The sequence below is a fragment of the Peromyscus maniculatus genome, chromosome 7 (genome assembly GCF_049852395.1).
Source record: "Peromyscus maniculatus bairdii isolate BWxNUB_F1_BW_parent chromosome 7, HU_Pman_BW_mat_3.1, whole genome shotgun sequence".
Lineage (NCBI taxonomy): Eukaryota > Metazoa > Chordata > Mammalia > Rodentia > Cricetidae > Peromyscus > Peromyscus maniculatus.
The window spans coordinates 106471651-106492762 of record NC_134858.1 but is presented as its reverse complement, the minus strand read 5'-3'; the positions used below and the strand labels follow the sequence as shown (position 1 = coordinate 106492762).

Below are 21112 nucleotides of genomic sequence, written 5' to 3'. Positions count from 1 at the left end.
TACTTTGCCAAACATCTGTTTCGACTAGTGAGGAAGAATAGCTCTCATTTAGATGATATTTTTACACACACAAAGCCTTGGCTAAAACAAAACCAAAATGTACCTCCCTGTCTGGCCAGAGTGAGCCTGAATTATCTATCCTTATCTATCCTCTGTATTTTCTGATGGTCTTCGGCAACCCCTGTGAAAGGGTCCTTTGACCCCAAAGGGTGGAACCCACAGGATGAGAACCACTGCATTGTGATGTAGTCGAGGATGATTGTGAACTTCTGATCCTCTTGCTTCATCTCCCAAGTGCTAGAATTACAGGCATTAGCCACCACATCTACATTTTAAGATTTTACATTTATTTGAAGGATCTTGGTTTTTATATGTATGTATATCTATTCGAGTATATGTCACATAAGTACAAGTGCCAGAGGAAACCAGAAGAGGGCGTTGGATCCCCCGGAGCTAGAGGTGTAGCAGTTGTGAGCTTCTCTTTATGAAGCTGAGAGCAAAACTGAGGCCCTCTGGAAAGGGTAAGTACTCCCAACATCGCTCCAGCCCTCCTCCTTTTCACTTTTTGAGAAAGGACCTCACTATATAAAGCAGGCTGGTCTCTGAACTTCCCATTCTTCTGCCTTGTTCTCCTAAGTTCTGTGAGTACTGGGATGCACCACGATCACCTGTGGTCCTTGTTCTAACGTCCACACGGCATTGCTGGTGATGAGAAGTCTCCTGATTTGTCAGGTCTACAGGTTTCTCCTCTCTACATTTACAGCTTTTCTTTAGTTTTTAGATAAGAGTAAATCTGGCTGGCTGGTGTTCGCACTTGCCTTTAATCCCAGAGCTTGGGATTAATTAACTAATTAATCCCAGCAGGCAGATCTCTGTTAGTTTGAGGCCAGCCTGGTCTACAGAGCAAGTTACAGGACAGACAGAGCAACACAGAAACAAACAAACAAAAGTCTTAAAAAGAAGAGCAACCGGGTCTAGTTCATCCTTAAGAGTGAAGATGGGGTAAGAGGTAAGGCAGGGATTCAGTTCTGCATCAGCAGGGCCTGCTGGTGCACACCCTTGTGAGACAGGCAGGCGGATGGTTGTGAATTAGAAGCCAGCCTGGTCTACATAGGGAGTTCTAGGACAGCCAGGCGCTCTCTCGCTCTCTCTCTCGCTCTCTCTCTCTCTCTCTCTCTCAAAAATAAAATAAAAAATAAAAAACCCAAAAAAATAAAGTCCACTTCCACATACAGTTAAATAATGTGCTGGCTTGAGACATATTTTATAAACATGAGTAGCAAGTAGGCTGACATCCCTCCATCCAGAACAACCTGAGCAGAGGCCGCCAAGTGAGCATTCCAAGTCTGACCTCTAACTCACAGGCTACATTTGCTAACTACGCTCCCTCCTGCAGGGATTAAAGGTTAGACTTCCTTTTCTCTTGCCTCAGGCAGGCAATGCCAGTGACCATCCCTGATGGGAACCAGTGAACACTCATCTCGGGGGTTCATTTGACCAAGTGGCTAGGTGTGTTGAGAGATTGCCAGGTGAAGGCATGAATGATAAGTGATATGTTGCCGCTACTGCATGTACCAGTTGAGTACCACTGAGCCAAATCCCAAGATTAAAATAATTGAATGAGTGCTGGAGAGGTGGCTCAGTGGTTAGGAGCACTGGTTGCTCTTCCAGAGGTCCTGAGTTCAATTCCCAGCAACCACATTGTATCCACATGAGTCATCTTGCCTGCTACTGTGCTTTTGTGCCTTTTTTTGGCTATGCTGACCTCAGGAGGGCAACGGCCTGGTCCCTTCTCTGTCTTGGCTCAGCATGGTCTTTGCTATAGAACTACTTATGGTGTGATGATGTGGTTCAGGTATGATGATGGATAGGTAAACCTGTACTGACTCCCCTACCTGCCGCCCTCAGCAGGGGTCCACATGTCTGTGGAGGATATATTAGGTCCTAAATGAGACAGCCTGGAATCCTACCAGAAACTGATTCAAGCAGATCTGCACAGAGAGGCATTGCCCTGGGTAGGGTAGGAATAGGGAATTAAGGGAGGTAAATTAGGACATGAAGAAAACATGGACACAGGAAACAGGGATCCCTGTGTGCAAAGTGTGTGAGGAGAGCAGAATACACAGGTAGCAGAGGGCCAAAGCCAAACTTCAGTTTGAGCCTGACTCTTCTGAACTGAGCTTACCTGTGTTACAGTTCCCATACTGTTCCAGGGATATGTATAAAAGAATATGAGGAGAAAGAGCAGAGGCACAAGCTACCAAGGTTTGTATTGTAAATAGTGAACACCAACCAAAAACACACTTTAAAAAATGTCAAGTCAAAAAAACTCCAAACATTTCAAAATAACAGAATATTAAAGCCCAGGTTCTCAGCTCTGGGATTCTGCAGGAACTCAACAGGATGTGGCAATTCAGGATCTGCCAACCCCTGGTAAAGACTGGCTTCTGATAACCATTGTGGCTGCTGACAATCAACTCTCCTTACTCTATTTGGTATTTAAAAGAGGTCATCAAGTTGTAGTCCTCCTCCAGGTCCAGAACAGTCTCAACAATATTTTGGTCATCAAAAGCCTGCTTGAGGCTACCAGGGTCAGCATCCAAAGCCTTCCGAGGGCTCTCGTCCACAAGCAGGGCCCAGGCCTCCTCCTTGAGGGGTGAATCTTGGCAGCGTCCACACACACGATTCAATTCGTTTTCAAATTCTAGTTTTCCAGCCAGTTCTTCAATAGTTCGGATACTTGTATGGTCTTAAAACAACAACAAAAGGACATTAAGCTTTATAGTTCTTTATAGACATTTCTGAGAACATTTCAGGCATAAGTTAAAAACCATAAAACTAATGTAACTCATAAAAGAACCTTGGTCTAGCTCGATGCCTACTACCACAAGCTAGCAAGCAAGAAGACATTTCAGAGGCTGTGTAGAACTTGGGTGTGTCCTATCCCGCACATGCAAGTGAGCAGCACAGTGTGAGGGGGCCTGGTACCTTCCTCTTACACCCCACAATTCATCCAGCCTGATTATCCTCCATTCCCAAGGATGGTATGAATGGAACATGCTGGTTCAGGCTCTCAGAACTCTCTGACCTGTGGGGATGACAAGATGGTCTGAAAAGCAGGGTCTTTAGTGTAATCAGAACACTGACTGGTGATGGGCAGAAGTAGCAATGACTTCAGTTTATCACCTGGGGCTATCAGAGGACAGTCAGTCCTACAAAGTTCCAGAGAGGCTTGGGGACCCAACTTGAGTACCATTCTTCATTAGCTCTCCCTCAAGTCCTTTCTAATCTGGAGATTCTTCCAGTCAACAGTTTCTGGCAATGCCTGAGGCTATGTAGCCCTTAACCAGGAGCTGCTGGTCCACTGTACAATAGGACTTATTTAGAAATAGGACACACAGTTCAGATACAGAATGTATGTAGGATAAACGTCTAACTGCTGGGTGTGGTGGTACATGCTTATCATCCCAGTACTCAGAAGGATCAAGCAGAAAGATTACAAGTTTGAGATCAGCCTGGCCTACCCAGCCAGAGTCTGAAAAAGGAAAAGCTTGGCATAGCCCCTAGGGAGTCTCCAAAACAAAACAAAATAAAAAAAGTGGGGTGAGGTGGGTAGGTGCTGGAAGAGATAGCTCAGTTGTTAAGGGACCTGCTGTTCTTGTAGAAGAAAGACGCGGTTTGGTCCCCAGCACCCACATGGTGGCTCACAACTCTGGAATTCCAGTTCCAGGGAATGCTAACACCCTCTTCTGGCCTCTGGGCACAAGGCATATACACATGGTGCACAGATATAAATGCAGGCAAAACACTCATACACATAATCTTTAAATTGTGCCTAGATTAATAAAAAAAAATTTTTTTAAAGAAAAATGGAGCTGGGTGGTGGTGGCACACACCTTTAATCCCAGCACTTGGGAGGCAGAGGCAGGTGGATCTCTGTGAGTTCAAGGCCAGCCTGGTCTACAGAGCTCCAAAGCTACAACAAAAAACCTTGTCTTGAAAACACACACACACACACACACACACACACACACACACACACACACACACACACGAGAGAGAGAGAGAGAGAGAGAGAGAGAGAGAGAGAGAGAGAGAGAGAGAGAGAGAGAGAAGAAAAATGGAAGGGGGATTGAGAGATGCCTCAGCAGTTAAAAGCACTTACTGCTCTTGCAAAGGACCCAGGTTTAGTTCCTGGTACCCATGCCTGGTGACTCACAACCACCTGTAATTCTAGCCCCAGAGGGAGGCCTTTGAGGGGACCCACACTCATATGCACATACCCACACTTAAGATACACAAAGCCATATGCATAACTAAAATAATAAAAAGATTTGAAAAGGAAAACTAACGGGACATATAGGACTATGCTAAGTGGCTACTTCCAGAGAGATATGGCATTTTATTCTCTTCGACAGTGTCTCATTCTACAGCCATGGCTGGCCTCAGATTCATACAAATCTGCCTGCCTCTGCCTTTCAAGTGCTGAGATTAAAGTAGGTGCCACTCCACTCAGCTAAGATTTCTTCCACTTTTGTGTTTCCCACTCTGGGTGGAATTTATTCTCTCTCCTTCCTTAGGCCTGTACCCCATTTCCTTCAGCTCTACATTCAAGCACTAAGGCTTGGAGGCTGTTATCTCTTCCTTCAGGGACCCCAGATCCTTAGGAGATACTTAGGTAATGATCTGTTTGACCTGTGACCTCACGAGGTTAGCTGTTCATTGAGGAAAGGAGTAGTACTGATTATTTCACTGTTCTCTACAGAGTCTGCTGTGAGCAAACTAAATTTACCAAACAAGATGTGTGGACTCCTGGCCTGTGTGAAGGACCAAGGAAAGGATGGCCCAGCTCTCTACTCACCAATCATATCAAGCAGATCCTTTGTGACCTCTTGGCTAGAACTGCTGAGCAGCATATTTGGGTCAACTTTTAAGTCTCTCTCCATATCCTTCCTGCAGTCCAGATTAGATGTGGAGGAGAGGGAAGAAGATGGGGAATTAGACATTCTTTCAGGAAATAATTTAAAAACTTCAGATAATCTAAAATGCAGCTGGGTTGGTGTTTTCTTGTTGTTTTTGTTTTTAAGATTTATTATGTACAGTGTGCTGTCTGCATGTAGCCTGCAGGCCAGAAGAGGGGACCAGATCTCATTACAGATGGTTGTGAGCCACCACGTGGTTGCTGGGAATTGAACTCAGGACCTCTAGAAGAGCAGCCAATGCTTTTAACCTCTGAGTCATCTCTCCAGCTCCTGTTGTTTTAAGACACAGTCTCACTATGTAGCCCTGGCTGGCCTGGAACTTAATGTGTAAACTGGGGTTGCCTCAAATTCAGAGATCCCCCTGCCTCTAGCTCTTGAGTGCTTGGAATTCAGGACATGCCACCATGCCCCAGCTAAGACTAAAATTAACTGGTGACTACTTTTTATGCTATGAGAATAACCAGAAACTGCTAACTAAATCAGTGTAAACCAATAGCAACATCATAATGACCCATTCCAGTACAGGCTGCATTAATGTTTATGAAACCATCACATATATTTGCAGTTAAATAGCTTCTCAATTCCTTAACTTTGGGATAGGCAAGATGGCCACACAGCTAACTCATATCATATACAATCAGCCCAGCTCTAAGTCAAGGTACCTGGGGTGAGGCAGTTTGTAGTTACTTAGTAGGTCTAAAGGAGATAGTCAAAATTTGTTTTGGTTTGGTTTTTCGAGATCAAATTTCTCTGTGTGCCCCTGGCTGTCCTGGAACTGGCTCTGTAGACCATGCTGGCCTCAAACTCAGAGATCCACCTGCCTCTGCCACCACAGCCTGGCTGAAACAAAGATAAAGATAAACCAGGAAGCAGGACCTAGCCGTGGATCTAAGTGTGGGCAGAGGAAGGTAAAGGCTAGTGCCCCGGCTCTGACTACAGAAGACTGTTTCTGCAGCCCAAGGTTGTGTTTGGGTTTAGATCAGATCACTGAGGACTGGTAGCTCATGCCTGTAATACCTGCATTTGGGACGTAAGAGATCTGAGTTCAAAGTCACCCTCAGTACACAGGAGCGTGGAAAGCCAGATGGTCTACTTTAGACCGTCTTAAAAACAAAAATAGGCTGGCAAAATGACTCAGGAATGCAAATGGAAGCGTGACAACTTGAGTTGGAGAGTCAGCTCCTCAAGTTTTTCCCTTGACTTCCATAGGCATACTGTGGCATACCTGTGCCTACACTCACACCACATACAAGCATCTACATACATACTGTGGCATACCTGTGCCTACACTCACACCACATACAAGCATCTACATACATACTGTGGCATACCTGTGCCTACACTCACACCACATACAAGCATCTACATACTAAACATTTTTAAAAAATAGAAAAAAATCTTTTTTAGGTCGGCTGGCGATGCTCATCAGTTAAGAGCGCTGTCTGCTCTTCCGGATATATACAGCACCTACATGGCAGCTCACTGTCAGTAACTCTCGTTCCAGGGGATACAATGCCGTGGCTTTCTGGCCTCTGCAGGCACTGGGGGAATGCATGTGGTACATACAGACATGCTTGCAGGCAAGACATCCACACGTATACAATACAAATTAGGAAAACCCTCAAAGTATAAGGGAAACATTGCTAGGACTTGTAGATCAGTGGTCGAATGTTTGCCTGGCATGAGGCCTTTGGTTCAATCCTCACCACCACCCACAAATTTAAAAATAATTATTTAACGCTGACCACCCTTTGGCTTTCATGAGTGTTTGGATATCTAGGGTTATCAACCACACTTTTAGCCCAACACAACAAAACATAACTGTCTGTTGGGTCAGATTCTGATGAACATAATTTCCTGTACGTTCTTAGCACTTCCAAGAGAAGGCTAGCTTAGTAATGAATCAAATCCGTGACGTTCAACTTTTTTAAGGAAACAATTCTTCCTAATTGATGCTATTAAGCTATCGAATTAGAATCACCTTAAACTTTCTTTTCTCCAGTTTTCCCCATCTCCCGCAGCTCTCCAAAACTGTCTTTCACGTGCCAAAATGGAAGAGTGCATCAACACATTTTCCTTGCTGGTCAGAGGTTTTCTTTTGGGGTATAAAGGAAGGGGTTTTGTATTAACTGGGACATGGTGTGGCGCAAAGACGGGATTCTCATTCTCAGGAGAACACGAGGCACCAGCGCAGGGGGCAGCCGAGGAGCAAGCAGCCAGTGGGTTTCTGCAGGGCAGTCTGTGCACCGGCAGGGAGGCGAGCGAGGCCGAGGCGTCCGGCCTCTGCGGGCCTGCACACTCCTGGGAATGCCTGACTCCTTCAAAGGCTCGGTCTATGGCTGCGGTCAGCTCCTTCCTGCATCTTCGCAGTTTCTCAGACATCTCCCTAAAAGCGACCACGCCTTTTATTATTTAATAATTGGAAACGCACAGAGCAACGCGGCAACAATGATGCTATACGAAGGCTGAGATTAAACCCGATTGTGAGTTTGCCCCACCCTTACGCCACATCCTCCTCCTTTTGCCCGCCATTCTCGGAGGACCCCAGGTCGCAGGCCCGGGCCGCGCCGCCCCACCCCCAGGGCTCCCTCAGCTGGTGCCCGCCAGGCCTTTCCCACCGCCCCTACTGCGCCCCAGTTGTTGTCTGGGTCCCCAAACTATGGCCAGTTTAGGCCGGCAGGGCCCCCGCTGCGTCGTCCTCACCCAGCCGTGGCCGCACACCGGTGCCCAACGGTCACCGGCTCGCTCACGTGCCCGGACCGGCGACGCCAACCCTCACGGACTGGGTTAAAGGTCGGTGGAGCCTCACATGACCACAGGGCAGCCGAGGCCCGAGGGGCCGTCAGCAGACAGGGAGCAATGAGTAACGCGCCTGGGGGAGTGACCGGGCAGCATCCGGGAGGGGATCGGGTCTGGAAGGATCTATCACCGAAAACGTACTGGGGCAGGGCGGGCGGGCGGGCGGGCGCGGGGTTGCGCCCTGTGCAGCCCTGGCTGTCCTGGATCTCTGCAGACCAGGCTGGCCTCGAACTCAGAGATCCGCCTGCCTCTGCCTCCCGGGGGCTAAGATTAAAGGCGTGGGTCATCACCACCGGGTCAGAAAAAGTATTTTCTTAAACCTCATTAACTCGAGTGTTTGAAGACCTGACAAAGACCCACCGTGTTCTTCTGAGGCCAACACGGAACACAACGCCACACTGCTCCGTTTTACGCATGGACCTATTTTAAGGGAGAGCTACTGAAAGTTCCACATAGAATCTGTCTGTTTATCGAGGGCAGTGGAGTCAGAACTTCAAGGTTCCATGAGAAACTGAAAACAAGACCCCCAATAACCGGGAAATTCTGAGAACACAGAGACTAGAAACGGGTTCCGGTGGCTAATGTTTATAAACTATAAACCCATCTCAGTGAACAGCAAAGAACTCGAGGACAACATCAACTTTACTGGAGGCTTGGTTTACTGTGGCCAGACTACTGGGGTGACCAGTGTGGGCACCAGAACCCAAAACCCAGGAGTTCGGAGCAGCCCTGCATGGTTCTTCATGGCTGCACCATACGCAATACAGGGTGTTCCTCTCCATTCTTTGGAATCCATGAGACACACACCACTGCGCACCAAATCCCACCCCACATTCCATCTCCACACGTTTTATATCACCACCTGTTTAAAAGAAAAAATAATTCAGCCTCTTAACATAACCCTTCTGAGAGAGCAGGGTCTTTTTTTGTTTGTTTGTTTTTGTTTTTTTTCTTTTTCCTCTTCTCATAAAGAAGGTCATTTCCTCAGCTGGTTTTTAGATTGACATGAGCAGTCTTCAAGAGTTCCAGAGACATTCTCCTGGGGTGACATCGGTGCTGTGCGGTGGCAGTCACTGAATCAGCATCAGTTGGTGTCCATGTTGGAAGCCTCGTCGTCCGCCAAGCCCTGCTGTGAGCTGCCCAGTCTCGTCCCTCCGTCCGAAGAACCCGGGAAACTGGTGAGCGGAGCCGCACTGTGGCCTTCCTCATCCCGACGCTGATAGAACAACACGTAGGCAGCTTTCGTCTAAAACACAGCAAGGGGCGGGGTCCATCACTGGGAACGGCTCGCTGGTCCCCACCTCTTCCGCAGTTACACTACTAAACTCATCATGGCTCTTGCCTAGAATGCCAGCAAGGGGAGGAAGAGCCTAAGAGAAGAGGATTTTTTTCCAAGTTCAAAGCCAGCCTGGGCTTCCGAGTGAAACCCTGTTTCAAAAAAATCAATCTTAAACTGGATGTGGTACACACACCTGTCCCAGCACTCAGGAAGCAGAGGCAGGAGAACTACCTTAAGCTTGAGGCTAGCCTAACATACAAAATGAGTTTATAGTCAGTAATATATAGGAAGGCGCAATCTCAATAAACAAGCACTTTCAGGAATCCGACATCTTGTCTCGAATACCCACACCCAGGAGCAGCCATAAAGGCCTTTCCTAGCTGCCCCCCGATGACCCTGCCATGGCTGTGGGGAAATGCAGGGTTACTATGATACAGTACCTCAAGGAAAACTGAGCTGCTCCATTAGGAAAGATCTAGAATGACGGCAGTCCATTAACTCCACCCAGAGCCTCTCCAGCTAATGAAGAAACCATCTCGCCTAAGAGGACCTTTCTGGCTTTTACTTGATAGGATAACGGGGAGAAGTAGGTACCTGGGCAGGGTACTCACCACTATCTGATCCTCAGAAGCCAGGGACACATTGCTATCATCAAAGTAATACCATTTCCCATTCAGTTTGTTCTTCGCATATGCAGTGTCTGCCAAGTTACAAACAAAAACGCTCTAATGGCCACCGGAAAAAATTAATCTGATTATTTTATTAGGCTAGCATTAAACACAAGCACAAGTTCATACCCAAAAATATTAACACTAAAATGACGAATAATGGATAACCAGTGTGAAGCAGAGACAAGGGTACTATCCCTAGTACAAGGCCAACTTGGCCGCGTCTAGGCAGGGTTGTATAATGAGACCATGTCTCAAACAGAAAAACCACCACCACCAAATCATGTAACAACTAGTATGTACATACATATAAGTAACAATACTTTTGTTTATTTCTCTGGGTAGCCCTGGCTGTCCAGGAACTCAACTCTGTAGCCCAGGCTGGCCTTAAACTCAGAGATTCACCTGCCTCTGCCTCCTGAGTGCTGGTATTAAAGGTGTGCGCCACCACACCCAGCTTTGTCTACTTTTTAATCAAGATCTGTGATTTAATTACATGAGGGTGGTGGGTATGAGCACAGGTGCCAAGTGCCCATAAGGCGGTGCTGTGCTCCCTGGAGCTGGAGGTACAGGCAGCTGTGAGCCGCCTGACATGGTGCTGGGAACTGAACTCTTCCTCTGGAAGAGCAGGGTTCTCCACTCTGGAGTATCTCTCTCGCTGCCCAGTGTCCAGTTAATGGCTGTGATCAAGCTGGAGACAGTGCAGTGACAGAGCACTTGCCTGAGATTTCCATCAAACAAAAATGGTCATTCGTAGAATCCAGAGCCACAGAGAAAACTGGAACAGCTGTAACTGAAACGCAGGTGGCAGTCTAAGCTAAGGATTAACTTAAGGATTCTGACAGCCAGAGCCACATAGTAAGATCTCATCTCAACAAAAAACACAAAAAGGTTTCCATTAAAGTGAACTTAAATGTCAGAAGTTCTGGGAAATAGGACAAAACAAAGAAATGACTACTTTTTGCTGGGTATGGTAGTGTACATGCATCATCTCAGCAGGTAAACAGGAGGGTGGAAAGGACAGGAGCTGAAGGCCATCAAGGGCTACCGGGCAAGTTACAAGCCAGCCTGGGCTATACAGTGAGCTCCTGTCCCAAAACCAAACCGAACCAAAAGTGGACTAAGTTTGGCATCTCTCGCTCCAGGGCTCTGCGCCCCTTGTATTTTCTCTGCTTCTTGATTTTGCAGGGCTGGGGTACTACTTCTGTAACGACAGGGATTTTATGTCGTCTTCTCCATTCGTCACTGGGAAATGGCTAACTACTCTCTGATCAAGGCCCTCAACAGCTGTGCTAACAAATGCTGTTACTAACACCACTGTTAGAAAAGGTCAGTGAGTCGGTTCGGTGGCCCACACCTGTAACCCAGCACTTGGGAGGCAGAGGCAGGCAGATTTCTGAGTTGGAGGCCAGCCTGGTTTACAATCTACACAGCTAGTTCCAGGACAGCCAGGGCTGCACACAAGAGAAAGCCTTACTTGAAAAATCAAAATAAACAAAGGCCAATGGTTTTGTCAGATGATCCAGAGGCACGGTGAGAGGCTACGGCCAACTGAAGGACTGCCAGGACCCTAGACACCCTGGCTGGACTACATGATGAGTCCCAGGCCAGCATCAGCTAATCAGTGGAACTGTGTTGACAAAAAACAAAACCTCTCACAAAGTTAGCACTACTGAATTAAAGAATATGAAAATTTAGAAAGGAGAAAGGAAGGGGGTGGGAGGGAGGAGAGACTGAGAAAGCCCACAGCCCCGAGACCATAAACAAGCCAAGGGCTTATGGCAGTGCCTGGCATCAAGGAAGAAGAGGCTGAGAGAACACCAGGAGGGCACTTCCTTGGTGGAAGGAAGCAGATGCCAATACTTACAGTGACCCACCCCCATGGCTCCATAGTGATTGGACACAGCAATTAGGTCATAAACATAAGGCCTTGCTGACCGGTCACAGACAAACTCGGACATGTTCAGAGCTCTGAGTAAAAAACATAATAGCCCACAAATATGTTAAAGTCTGTAACCCAACGACCCCTTCCATCCAACAGAGCAGAGTATACAGAAACACTCTAACTATGGGAGAAGAGACAGACCATTTGTCAGACCAGGAACTGGGCGAGATCCAAGGTGTGGTGTTACCACACCATGTAGGTTTCAGGAGGGGTAAAGAGATGCCTAAGAGGGCTTCAGCTCCGGAGTGGGGGAGGCTGTTACTAACAGAATTACAACCACCCAAGGCTATAATCATTTAAATGTCAGAACAGGCCCTAGGAAGCTTTACTCTATTTGAAATTTTCTTTGTTATTATTATTGTGTATTTATTTGTATGATGTGTTTGAGTGAGTACTGAGCGTGGCCATTAATGCCACATCACAGGTATGGAGGACTGAGGATAGCTTTTAAGAATTGGTTCTCACTGGGCGGTGGTGGTGCACACCTTTAATCCCAGCACTCGGGAGGCAGAGGCAGGCGGATCTCTGTGAGTTCGAGGCCAGCCTGGTCTACAGAGCGAGATCCAGGAAAAGCACAAAGCTACACAGAGAAACCCTGTCTCGAAGAAAAAAAAAAAAAAAAGAAGAAAAAAAAAAAGAATTGGTTCTCTCCTTCTACCATGGATTCCAGGAACCAAACCCAGGCCATCAGGCTTGTGTGGCAAGTGCTTTTACTCGCTGAGCTGTCTCAGTGGTCCACTTTGAAATTTTCAAAAATACAAAAAAGGTAAAAGTGAGGCGGTGGTGGCACATGCTTTAATCCCAGCACTTGGGAGGCAGAGACAGGTGTTTCTCTGTGAGTTCGAGGCCAGCCTGGTCTACAGAGTGAGCTTCAGGACAGCCAGGACTACACAGAGAAACACTGTCTGGAAAAAACAAAAATAACGGGAAAAAAAAGGTAAAAGAATTTTTAACTACCAGGGTGGCCTTGAATTTGCAATCAATGATCCTCCTGCCTCAGCCAAGGATTATAAGCATGCACAACCAAACTCATCTAAGGACCCCTTCCCTCGGGTAGGCTACTCTGGCCACCACGTCCCTGTTAGTGAGAAGCAGCACCCAGCCTGTGCTGTCCTGGCTGAGGCCAGGTTCTGACACCAATGATGGACCAGCCAAGCGGGCCCCAGGTCCAGCAGTGGCACAGACAATCCTCGGGACTGTTCTCGTAGGGATTTTCCCTGTTAGTGGGGGGAGGAAGGAAGGATGGCTCCACAAGCCAACCTCCCAGAGCCAAGTAATAGCAACCTAACTCAAGCACCCTCACCCGAGCAGCACAGGAGCCCCGCCCACGTCCAGCAGTGCGCTTGCTGACACGCACCTGACCGGGAACTCCACGACTGTGTCGAGCTTATCTCGCCAGTATCTGTTATAGGAGAAGCGTTTGAGATGAACCACCAGGATCTTGGGCAGAGACCACAAGTCAAACTTCTTTGTTGCCTGTTGGTGCTTCTTACAGGTAGGGCAGTACCTGAGGAGAACAGATAAGGGCAGCAGGAAGCCACCTGCGTGCTTATGTGGGGACACAGCCACTCTGTCACAAGAGCTACCCTTTCAGACAGGACTCAACTCTAGTTCTTTTTTTTTTAAAGAATTTTCTCTGCTGGGTTTAATGGTACACTCCTTTAATACCAGCACTTGAGAGGCAGAGGCAGGCAGTTCTCTGTGAGTTCAAGGCCAGCCTGGTCTACAGAGTGAGGACAGCCAGGACTAATACACAGAGAAACCCTTCTGGACAAAAAAAAATGTAATTTTAGCATTAGTGTTTTGTCTGCATTCATGTCTGCATGAGGGTGTCAGATCCCCTGGAACTGTAGTTACAGGCAGTTGTGAGCTGCCATGTGGGTGCTGGGAATTGAACCCGTCAGCCCTAGTTCTTACGAGCAAGGCAACAGGACAATGGCTTTTTTAGTCCAGAAAACACAGTCCACACACACAAAAATATATTATAGGCTGGGTGTTGGGGGCACACTCCTTTAATCCCAGCACTCAGAAGGCAGAGCCGGGCAGATCTCTGTGAGTTCGAGGCCAGCCTGGTCTACAGAGTGAGATCCAGGACAGGCACCAAAACTACACAGAGAAACCCTGTCTCAAAACAAACAAACAAAAAACTAATGTATTATAGGTCTGGCTATGCAAAAAGGTGACCTCTCCAAGTATAGTAAGGGTTTTCTGCGCATACAGATGGTCCCAGTAACCCTAAGACACCTTATGGCCTATGGATCCTCTGCTCAGAGTCTGGGTATGCATACCAGGGGTCATGTTCTCCCAACGTCTCCATGGTGGTAAAGAGCTCAATACACTCTCTCAGGGCTACTGCAGTCTTTTTCTTCTTCTGAGGCTGTGACATGCTCACGTGCTTCTCACAGGCCTGCAAGAAATAAGTGCTTAGTTCTGGTGGAGAACAATCTTACCAGCTTAAGATACTGAGGCTCTCAGCCAGAAAGTGGTGGCACACGTCTTTAATCCCAGCACTCGGGAGGCAGCAGCAGGCAGATCTCTGAGTTGGAGGCCAGCCTGGACTACAAGTGAGTTCCAGGACAGCCAGGGCTACCCAGAAACCCTGTCTCAGAGACAGGAAAGAGCTACAGGGCTCTCTGCATGGGACCCACTATATTATCTGGAGTCCCGGACCAAAACAACCAAGGCTCGGGTGCTCTTCATTTTAGTTCTTAAGGAAAATGTGTTACACTGTTGTCCAATCAGCAAGATTACAGACTGTTACTGTATCTCCAGAGCAGAAACCAGCACAGAGCACTGACCCCAAACCCTGAGTGACCTACCTCAGATTCCTGCTCATCATAGTAAAGGCTTCGGGTCTCACTGTCCCAGTCAATGGCCAGTGTGGATCGAGCTGTGGAGGGGACCAGAGTGTCACTCATTGTAGAATGACAGCAAAAAGAGAGGCTCTCCAAGTGACCAGTTAGAGGGGCCACCCTTAGGCAGGACCACCACACCTGCTCACCCATCACCAGCCACCAAGGAGAGCAATGCCAGGCCTTGGGGCAACCATTTGAACCCCAACCTCCCAAATCTTTTGACAAAGACTTCCTTAATGCTACACAGATAAACTCCAACACCCAGAATTCTGACAGGACATATGTAGAGTCAAGATGGAGTGACTGGGAACAGACTTTCCTCTTGCCTGAACCACAAGAACATCTGACAGGACAGATAAAGTAACTGTTTTCCACCTGGTTATCGGGGAGACGCCAAGTAACACAAAGATAGAAAGACAGAAAATGAAACAAGCCCTACACTATCCCAGCTCACCACTGTCAGCACCCCAGGGCACTGAATGGTCGAGAGACAGCAAGGGAGACTGAATTAAGGAAGCAAAGTTAAATTTGAGAGCAGGGTGTAGTTCCTACTTGTGATCTCAGCCTCTAGAAAGCAAAAGCAGGATCAGGAGCTCAAGACCATCCTCGGCTACAGAGTAAACTCAAGACCAGTTAGTCTGGGCTACATAAGACCCTGTGTCTCAAAAAACAAAGGAGGCCAGGAGTGGTGGCGCATGCCTTCAATCCCAGCACTTGGGAGGCAGAGGCAGGCGGATGTCTGAGTTTGAGGCCAGCCTGGTCTACAGAGTTCCAAGATAGGCAAGAATACACAGAGAAACCCTGTCTTGGAAAAAAAAGAAGGGGGGGGGGGGTAGGGAACTACAGTTTAATACTAGAGCCCTTCGTTCTTATGTACAAGTCTCTGAGTTCAATCCCTAGAACTATGAATTAAGTAAGTGAAAAATGTAAAAAGTCAGAGGCTGGAGAGATGGTTTAATAGCTAAGAGCCCTGTCTGCTCTCCCAGAAGACCCAGGTTCAATTCCCACCACCCAATGGCAGCTCTTGACTGTCTGAAATGCCAGTCCCAGGGGATGTGGTCTCCTCTTCTGGCCTCTGCAGGCTCACACATGGTGCACAGACATATGTTCAGGTAAAACACCCATTCACATAAAAAATTTTGAAAGGGATAAGTCAGGGTTTAAAGATGGCTCAGAGGTTAAGATCATTTACTGCTCTGCAGATCTAATTCCTCTGCAGGCACTACACACACATGGACACATACATGCATGCAGGAAAACACTCAAACACGTAAAATAAAACTTTGAAAATTAAAATGAAGGGAAGGAAGGGAAAGAGAGAGAGAGAGAGAGAGAGAGAAAGAGAAAGAGAGAGAGAGAGAGAGAGAGAGAGAGAGAGAGAGAGAGAGAGAGAGAGAGAGAGAGAGAAGGAAGGCGAAGGACTGGCGGTTAACTAGTTAAGTTCTGCCTAATCAAAGAAGGTGAAAGACACAGAAGCGCACAGCTCCTACTTGGCCCATGGAGACATCACACAAGATGCACGTTTACTTCCTAGGGATGCCTCTTCCCAACTGTATGCTGTTGTGATTACAAAGCTCCAGGTAACTGATAGACAAATCTATAACTACCCTCTAGTTGCATCATATTTGATTAAGTATTTTTATTGGGACAAAGAGAAAAATGAACTTATTCTTAAGAATGAAACAAGTCTACAGAAATGCTCCTAACAAGACCACAAGAAGTATCACTGAGCCAGAGGAAAGGTCTTGCAGATATGCGGTCATCGAGGATTCAGGTGAAAGCTGGGCATAGTGGTGCATGCCTATAATCCAAGGACTCATGAGGTAGAGACAGGAAGATAAGAAGTTCAAGGCCAGCCGGGCGGTGGTGGCGCACGCCTTTAATCCCAGCACTCGGGAGGCAGAGCCAGGCGGATCGCTGTGAGTTCGAGGCCAGCCTGGGCTACCAAGTGAGCTCCAGGAAAGGCGCAAAGCTACGCAGAGAAACCCTGTCTCGAAAAAACCAAAAAAAAAAAAAAAAAAAGAAGTTCAAGGCCAGCACCAGCTACACAGTAAGTCTGAGACCAAAATAGACCTACAAGAGACTCTCTTTGGGCCAGAGAGATGGCACTTGTTCCTCTTACAGGGGACTCGAATTCGTTCCCAGCATCCACTTGGTGGTTGGATCACAATTGTACTTTCAGCTGTAGGGGATATGATGCCCTTTTCTGGTCTCCATGATCAGCAGGCACAAACACTGTGCACAGACATACATGTAGGTAAAACATATACCTAAAAATAATCAAGAGAGTGGTGGTGCACTCCTTTAATCCCAGCACTTGGGAGGCAGGGACAGGTGGATCTCTGAGTCCAGGCCAGCCTGGTCTACAGAGCGAGTTCCAGGTCAGCCAGGGCTAAATAGAGAAACCCTGTCTCAAAAAACAAAACGAGAGAGAGAGAGAGAGAGAGAGAGAGAGAGAGAGAGAGAGAGAGAGAGAGAGAGGAGAGAGCGAGCGCGAGCGCACACGTGCTTGTCTCAAACTTGTCACCCCCACCACCAAAAGGAACAAGGTGAAAATCCTTTGAAGGATGAAGAGTATATGTGCCCTCAATCACTCTCCAAGGGCCTCACATGTCTGGTCCTAGAGCTACATAAAAACAGTTCAAACTTGATGGCGTGAGGGTCAGGTGAAGGGACTTTCAAATGGATCCTAAGGGTCCCAAGTCTAGCTGAACGGCCCGAGAAAGAACTCACAGTTGAGTTTGAGGAGTTTTCCGTCCGTTGCCAGTGAATTGATATCAGCAGTTCCATAGGAGTTCACAAGACTGAAGGTGAAAAGCCGCCTGTGCCGCGGCTGGCCTTTCACCTTCTGGGTGGCCTCACTAGGGTCGTCTCCCTGCTCGTCCTCACCACTGCCTTCTGTTTCCGAAAGCTGCTCTTTTCCCTCCTCTTGATGATCCATTTCTTCATCGTCGTCTCCTGATACACATGAGAAACAATCTGTATAAATCCCATATTTCAATATTACAATTTTTATTTAGCCAGGTATGGTGATGTCCCAGCACTCAGGAGGCTGAGGCAGGATAGTGAGCTCAAGGCCAGCCACAAGCACACTGCAAATTTGAGGCTAGCCTGGGCTACATGAGACTGCCTCAAAACAACAAAACCCACAAATAAACCATAAAACATTTATTTAATACTTAAGTGTGTTATATTTTCTTCCATATTTTGTTGTGTATGTTAAAGTGCACCTACCACTATCCACCTCTACAGTATTATGCACTTGATTTAACATGTGACAGTCCCCAAGGGGCTGACAAGGTGTGCTATTCCATGATGAGGAAGCAGAGACGTTAACAATGGACTGAGAGACCCTGCCTTCTACCAGCCCAGACTCAAATACTTCCATGTATTTAACACCTTCCAAGAAAGAAGAGGGAGTCAAGAACAACGTGGTCATTGCAACCCCACAGCAAGAATGCTCACCTTCATAGCTGCCCCTGGAGCCATTGCAGGCCCCAGGCTCCAAGGGTGAGCTGAGAAACTCATCAGGCAAAGGCTGTTTTATATAGCGGCTTAAAAAAACAAAAGACGATTAGTGTGAACTTTTAACTCTCTCCACTATGCAGCTATGAAGCAGTACCTAGTTTACATTCAGTTGCTAACAAATGTAATGTAATGGATCAGGAAATGAAGATGCAACTAAGAGATCACATGTAACTTAATAAGCCAATAAAGACACCAGAGAGGCTGGTTTCAAGTCTTCTAGGAATACCATGTGCATTATTTTATTTTATTGGAAACAGAGTTTCATATATCCTAGGCTGGCCTCAAATTTGCTTTCTATTTAAGAATAACCTTTAATTTCTGATCCACCTGCCTCCACTCTAACTGCTAAGATCCATGTGTGCACTATCCCCATGGCCGGCTTATGGGTTGTGGAGACTGAACATAGGGCTCTGTGCATGCTAGGCAAGCACTCTTCCAACTGGATGCCATCTAAGCATACTTGATAGGATTCTAGGAATCCGAGGTTTGAACAAACCCTGGCTCATGGTACTTAACATGTGCTGGTTACTCCATCCCATTAGCCTCCACCCTGACCCTCCCAGGGGCTGGCACAATGCCATTTTTCACAAAGATGAGAACATGGGATCAACAGAGATATTGCAAAGGACTAAAGTTGCTGGACCCATTAATCCCAGATAGTAACCAAACTGCACTTCTGGCACCAACCTGATGCGATCACAAACAGCCTGATACAAAGACTCGAGGGTCAGCTTGTGCTTAGGGACAGAAACGAGAAGGGGCTGTCCATACAGCACAGCCCCAGAAGAAGTACTTGACGGCCTGGACTTCTTCTCTCTGAAGTAGACTGGAAGAGTGATACATTCCGAGCCGTCCATGGAAGTGCTGTACACCTCATACCTGGGTGAATCACAGAAGAGGGTCACAGCAGGTCCCCAGCAGGACTAGATATAAGCTGCAAGGTGGTGAGGACTGTGATTATAACAGACAGAGGACCTTTAGCCATTTCCAAGGTGATTACAGATTGATCACTTTCAACACATGAGTCTACATAGCCCAGACTCTGCTTCTTAGCCCCAAAAGACTTCAACTGTGGGCTGTTCTCTGATTATCAACAGAAATAAGGGCCAGCATCTGGACCACTGTGGTGAACTCATCTACCAACTTTTCTCACCACAAAGCTCAATTTTAAAAAAAAAAATCAACCAATTTTTAGTCTCAGTCTTCCTTCTTCCTTTCCTATTCTAGGCAAGTTTCAAATTTACTATGTAACTAAAGAGGACCTTCAGACTTCTAATCCTCTACCTCTACCTCCCAGGTGCTGGGATTACAGACATACCTGGTTTATTTGAAGACAAGGATCAAACCCAGTACTTGGTGTACACTAGGCAAACACTCTACCAACTAAGTTGTTTATTTTTGAGAGGGTCTTGTTAGGTAGCCCAGACTGTCCTAGACCTACTATATATCCCAGGCTGGCCTTGAAGTCACAGAAACCGTTTCTGCCTGAATCTCCCCAATGCTGGGATTATAGAAGTTACCACAGGCCAGTAGTAAAATTCCCTCGAGCAAGTGGCTGGTTGAAAGCTGCCACAAAGTTTAAGTCCATTTCAACATCTGTACCCAAGTAGACAACACAAACCCTGTTTCCCAAAAGTGGCCACAAAGCAGCACTTTGGAATGTCTTCATGGTGATGAGAAAATGGAATCTCAGAGATCTGCAGCATGCCCGAGCTGCCAACAGCTAATCTTTTCTGATGGAGACCTTGGCCCTGTGACACTGCTTCAGAATCAAGAGATGGAGGCAGAGAACCCAGTCCCTCATACCACAGCCCTTTGTTTGTCCTAGTCTCGTATACGGCTGTGACTTTTTTTTTTTCCTTGGTGGGGGGAAGACAGGATTTCTCTGTGTAACTCTGGCTGTCCTGGAACTCACTCTGTAGACCAGGCTGGCCTCAAACCCGGAGATCCGCCTGCCTCTGCCTCTCGAGTGCTGAGATTAAAGTTGTGCCCCGATACCACCTGGCCTATCTATGACTCTTGTTGAGCAAGGAACCTCTGAGAGCAGAACCACTGAACTGTCCTCTCAGCAACCAGAAACTATTGACCAAAGCTGGGTCTATGCAGGGCTCTGTGGGGGCAGAAGGAATTCCTTTGGCCAGGTCCTAGGACAACTACATCAGGAGCACTGATGTCAGCCCTGGAAACACAAACAAGGCAAAGCCTCTACAACGATTCCTCTGGTCAGTTATCAGGAACTGCTAAGTACTTACACAAAAATGTCATCTCGAGGCATGATGTGGCTTAAACCTTCATCCATCTGGAAAATCTTATGGAACCGGTGATTATATACGTCTGTGACCACCATCTAAAGAGTACAGAAAGAAACATGACAGAAGGGCTCACAGAGCTCCTCCTCACTGATGCAAACCCAGAAACAAAGGGTGGAAACACCCTGCTGTCATGTTGCCTATAGAGACCACCATGGGAGTAGCCCCAGGGCTAGGACCAGGCCTGAAAGGGAGTCACGTGGCTGTCAACAGCACTGGCATGCTGCTAACATCTGCCCTCAAGTGAGTGCTGATCAGAGACTGGTCTTTGTCTAGAAACCCCAGGGGCTTTCCAGAGCCAATCTCCACACCCACACAGCACACAACGATGGAAGTAGAGCCCTACTCCCACCCCTCTGACAAGGGGTAACAACACTGCAATGGAGGGAATGGTGTTTCCCTGTGCTGGAGGGGATAACGGTCAAGGCCAGGAGCCATGAGGTATCCAAGATACACACCAACGATCACATTAGTGCTGTCCAATAATAACAGCCTTTCAAAAGCGACCAAAAGCTTGAAAGTGAACTCCGAAGGGCCAGTGACTTAGCTGTGGTAAGGGCCACGGATGGCTCCTACTCACATTCTCTGCAGCGACGCCCGACAGCTTGGAGAGCGCCTCACACAGGTCGGAGATGGCCCCCATCAACGGCACAGTCACACGGTACTGCAAAGGAGAAAGTCAAGGTGACAGGAGTCCTCCAAGAGACAGGAAATGGCCTGGGAGAAGCACACATCATGGGACACAGG

General features: G+C 47.4%; 2 protein-coding genes across 4 annotated transcripts in view; both read right to left on the bottom strand.

The window, feature by feature from the left end:
• Positions 1-2251: 2251 nt before the first annotated feature.
• On the bottom strand, positions 2252-8256 carry C7H3orf62 (chromosome 7 C3orf62 homolog). Of its 2 annotated transcripts, none has more exons than XM_042281654.2 (4): positions 8142-8256; positions 6964-7368; positions 4862-4953; positions 2252-2749 (listed from the first exon to the last, which is right to left on the bottom strand). In XM_042281654.2, the coding sequence occupies exons 1-4, from the start codon at positions 8195-8197 to the stop codon at positions 2484-2486; spliced, it is 819 nt and encodes a 272-aa protein (XP_042137588.1). In that variant the 5' UTR covers positions 8198-8256; the 3' UTR covers positions 2252-2483. The 2 variants fall into 2 exon arrangements, with proteins under 2 accessions (XP_042137588.1, XP_006978382.2); XM_006978320.4 differs by having other exon boundaries at positions 7686-8167.
• Positions 8257-8422: 166 nt separating this feature from the next.
• The window catches only part of Usp4 (ubiquitin specific peptidase 4), a 36216-nt gene continuing 23526 nt past the window's right edge, over positions 8423-21112 (bottom strand). For both annotated transcript variants that reach the window (XM_006978319.4, XM_076577026.1), the window contains 11 exons: positions 20946-21029; positions 20309-20403; positions 18744-18935; positions 17994-18082; positions 17262-17486; positions 14493-14563; positions 13962-14080; positions 13031-13180; positions 11596-11699; positions 9672-9760; positions 8423-9027 (listed from right to left, as the gene is read on the bottom strand). In XM_006978319.4, coding sequence (XP_006978381.1) covers positions 8866-9027; positions 9672-9760; positions 11596-11699; positions 13031-13180; positions 13962-14080; positions 14493-14563; positions 17262-17486; positions 17994-18082; positions 18744-18935; positions 20309-20403; positions 20946-21029 — 1380 coding nt within the window. In that variant the 3' untranslated portion in view covers positions 8423-8865. The remainder of the gene's footprint in view (positions 9028-9671; positions 9761-11595; positions 11700-13030; positions 13181-13961; positions 14081-14492; positions 14564-17261; positions 17487-17993; positions 18083-18743; positions 18936-20308; positions 20404-20945; positions 21030-21112) is intronic.

Coding starts and splice junctions, on each gene's coding strand:
- C7H3orf62 (XM_006978320.4), bottom strand. CDS start 8,068: ATGACCCACGCCTTTAATCTTAGCCCCCGGGAGGCAGAGGCAGGCGGA. Junction 7,369..7,685: donor CGGTGTGCGGCCACGGCTGG/GTGAGGACGACG, acceptor GGTCGCTTTTAG/GGAGATGTCTGAGAAACTGC. Junction 4,954..6,963: donor TGGAGAAAAGAAAGTTTAAG/GTGATTCTAATT, acceptor TCTGGACTGCAG/GAAGGATATGGAGAGAGACT.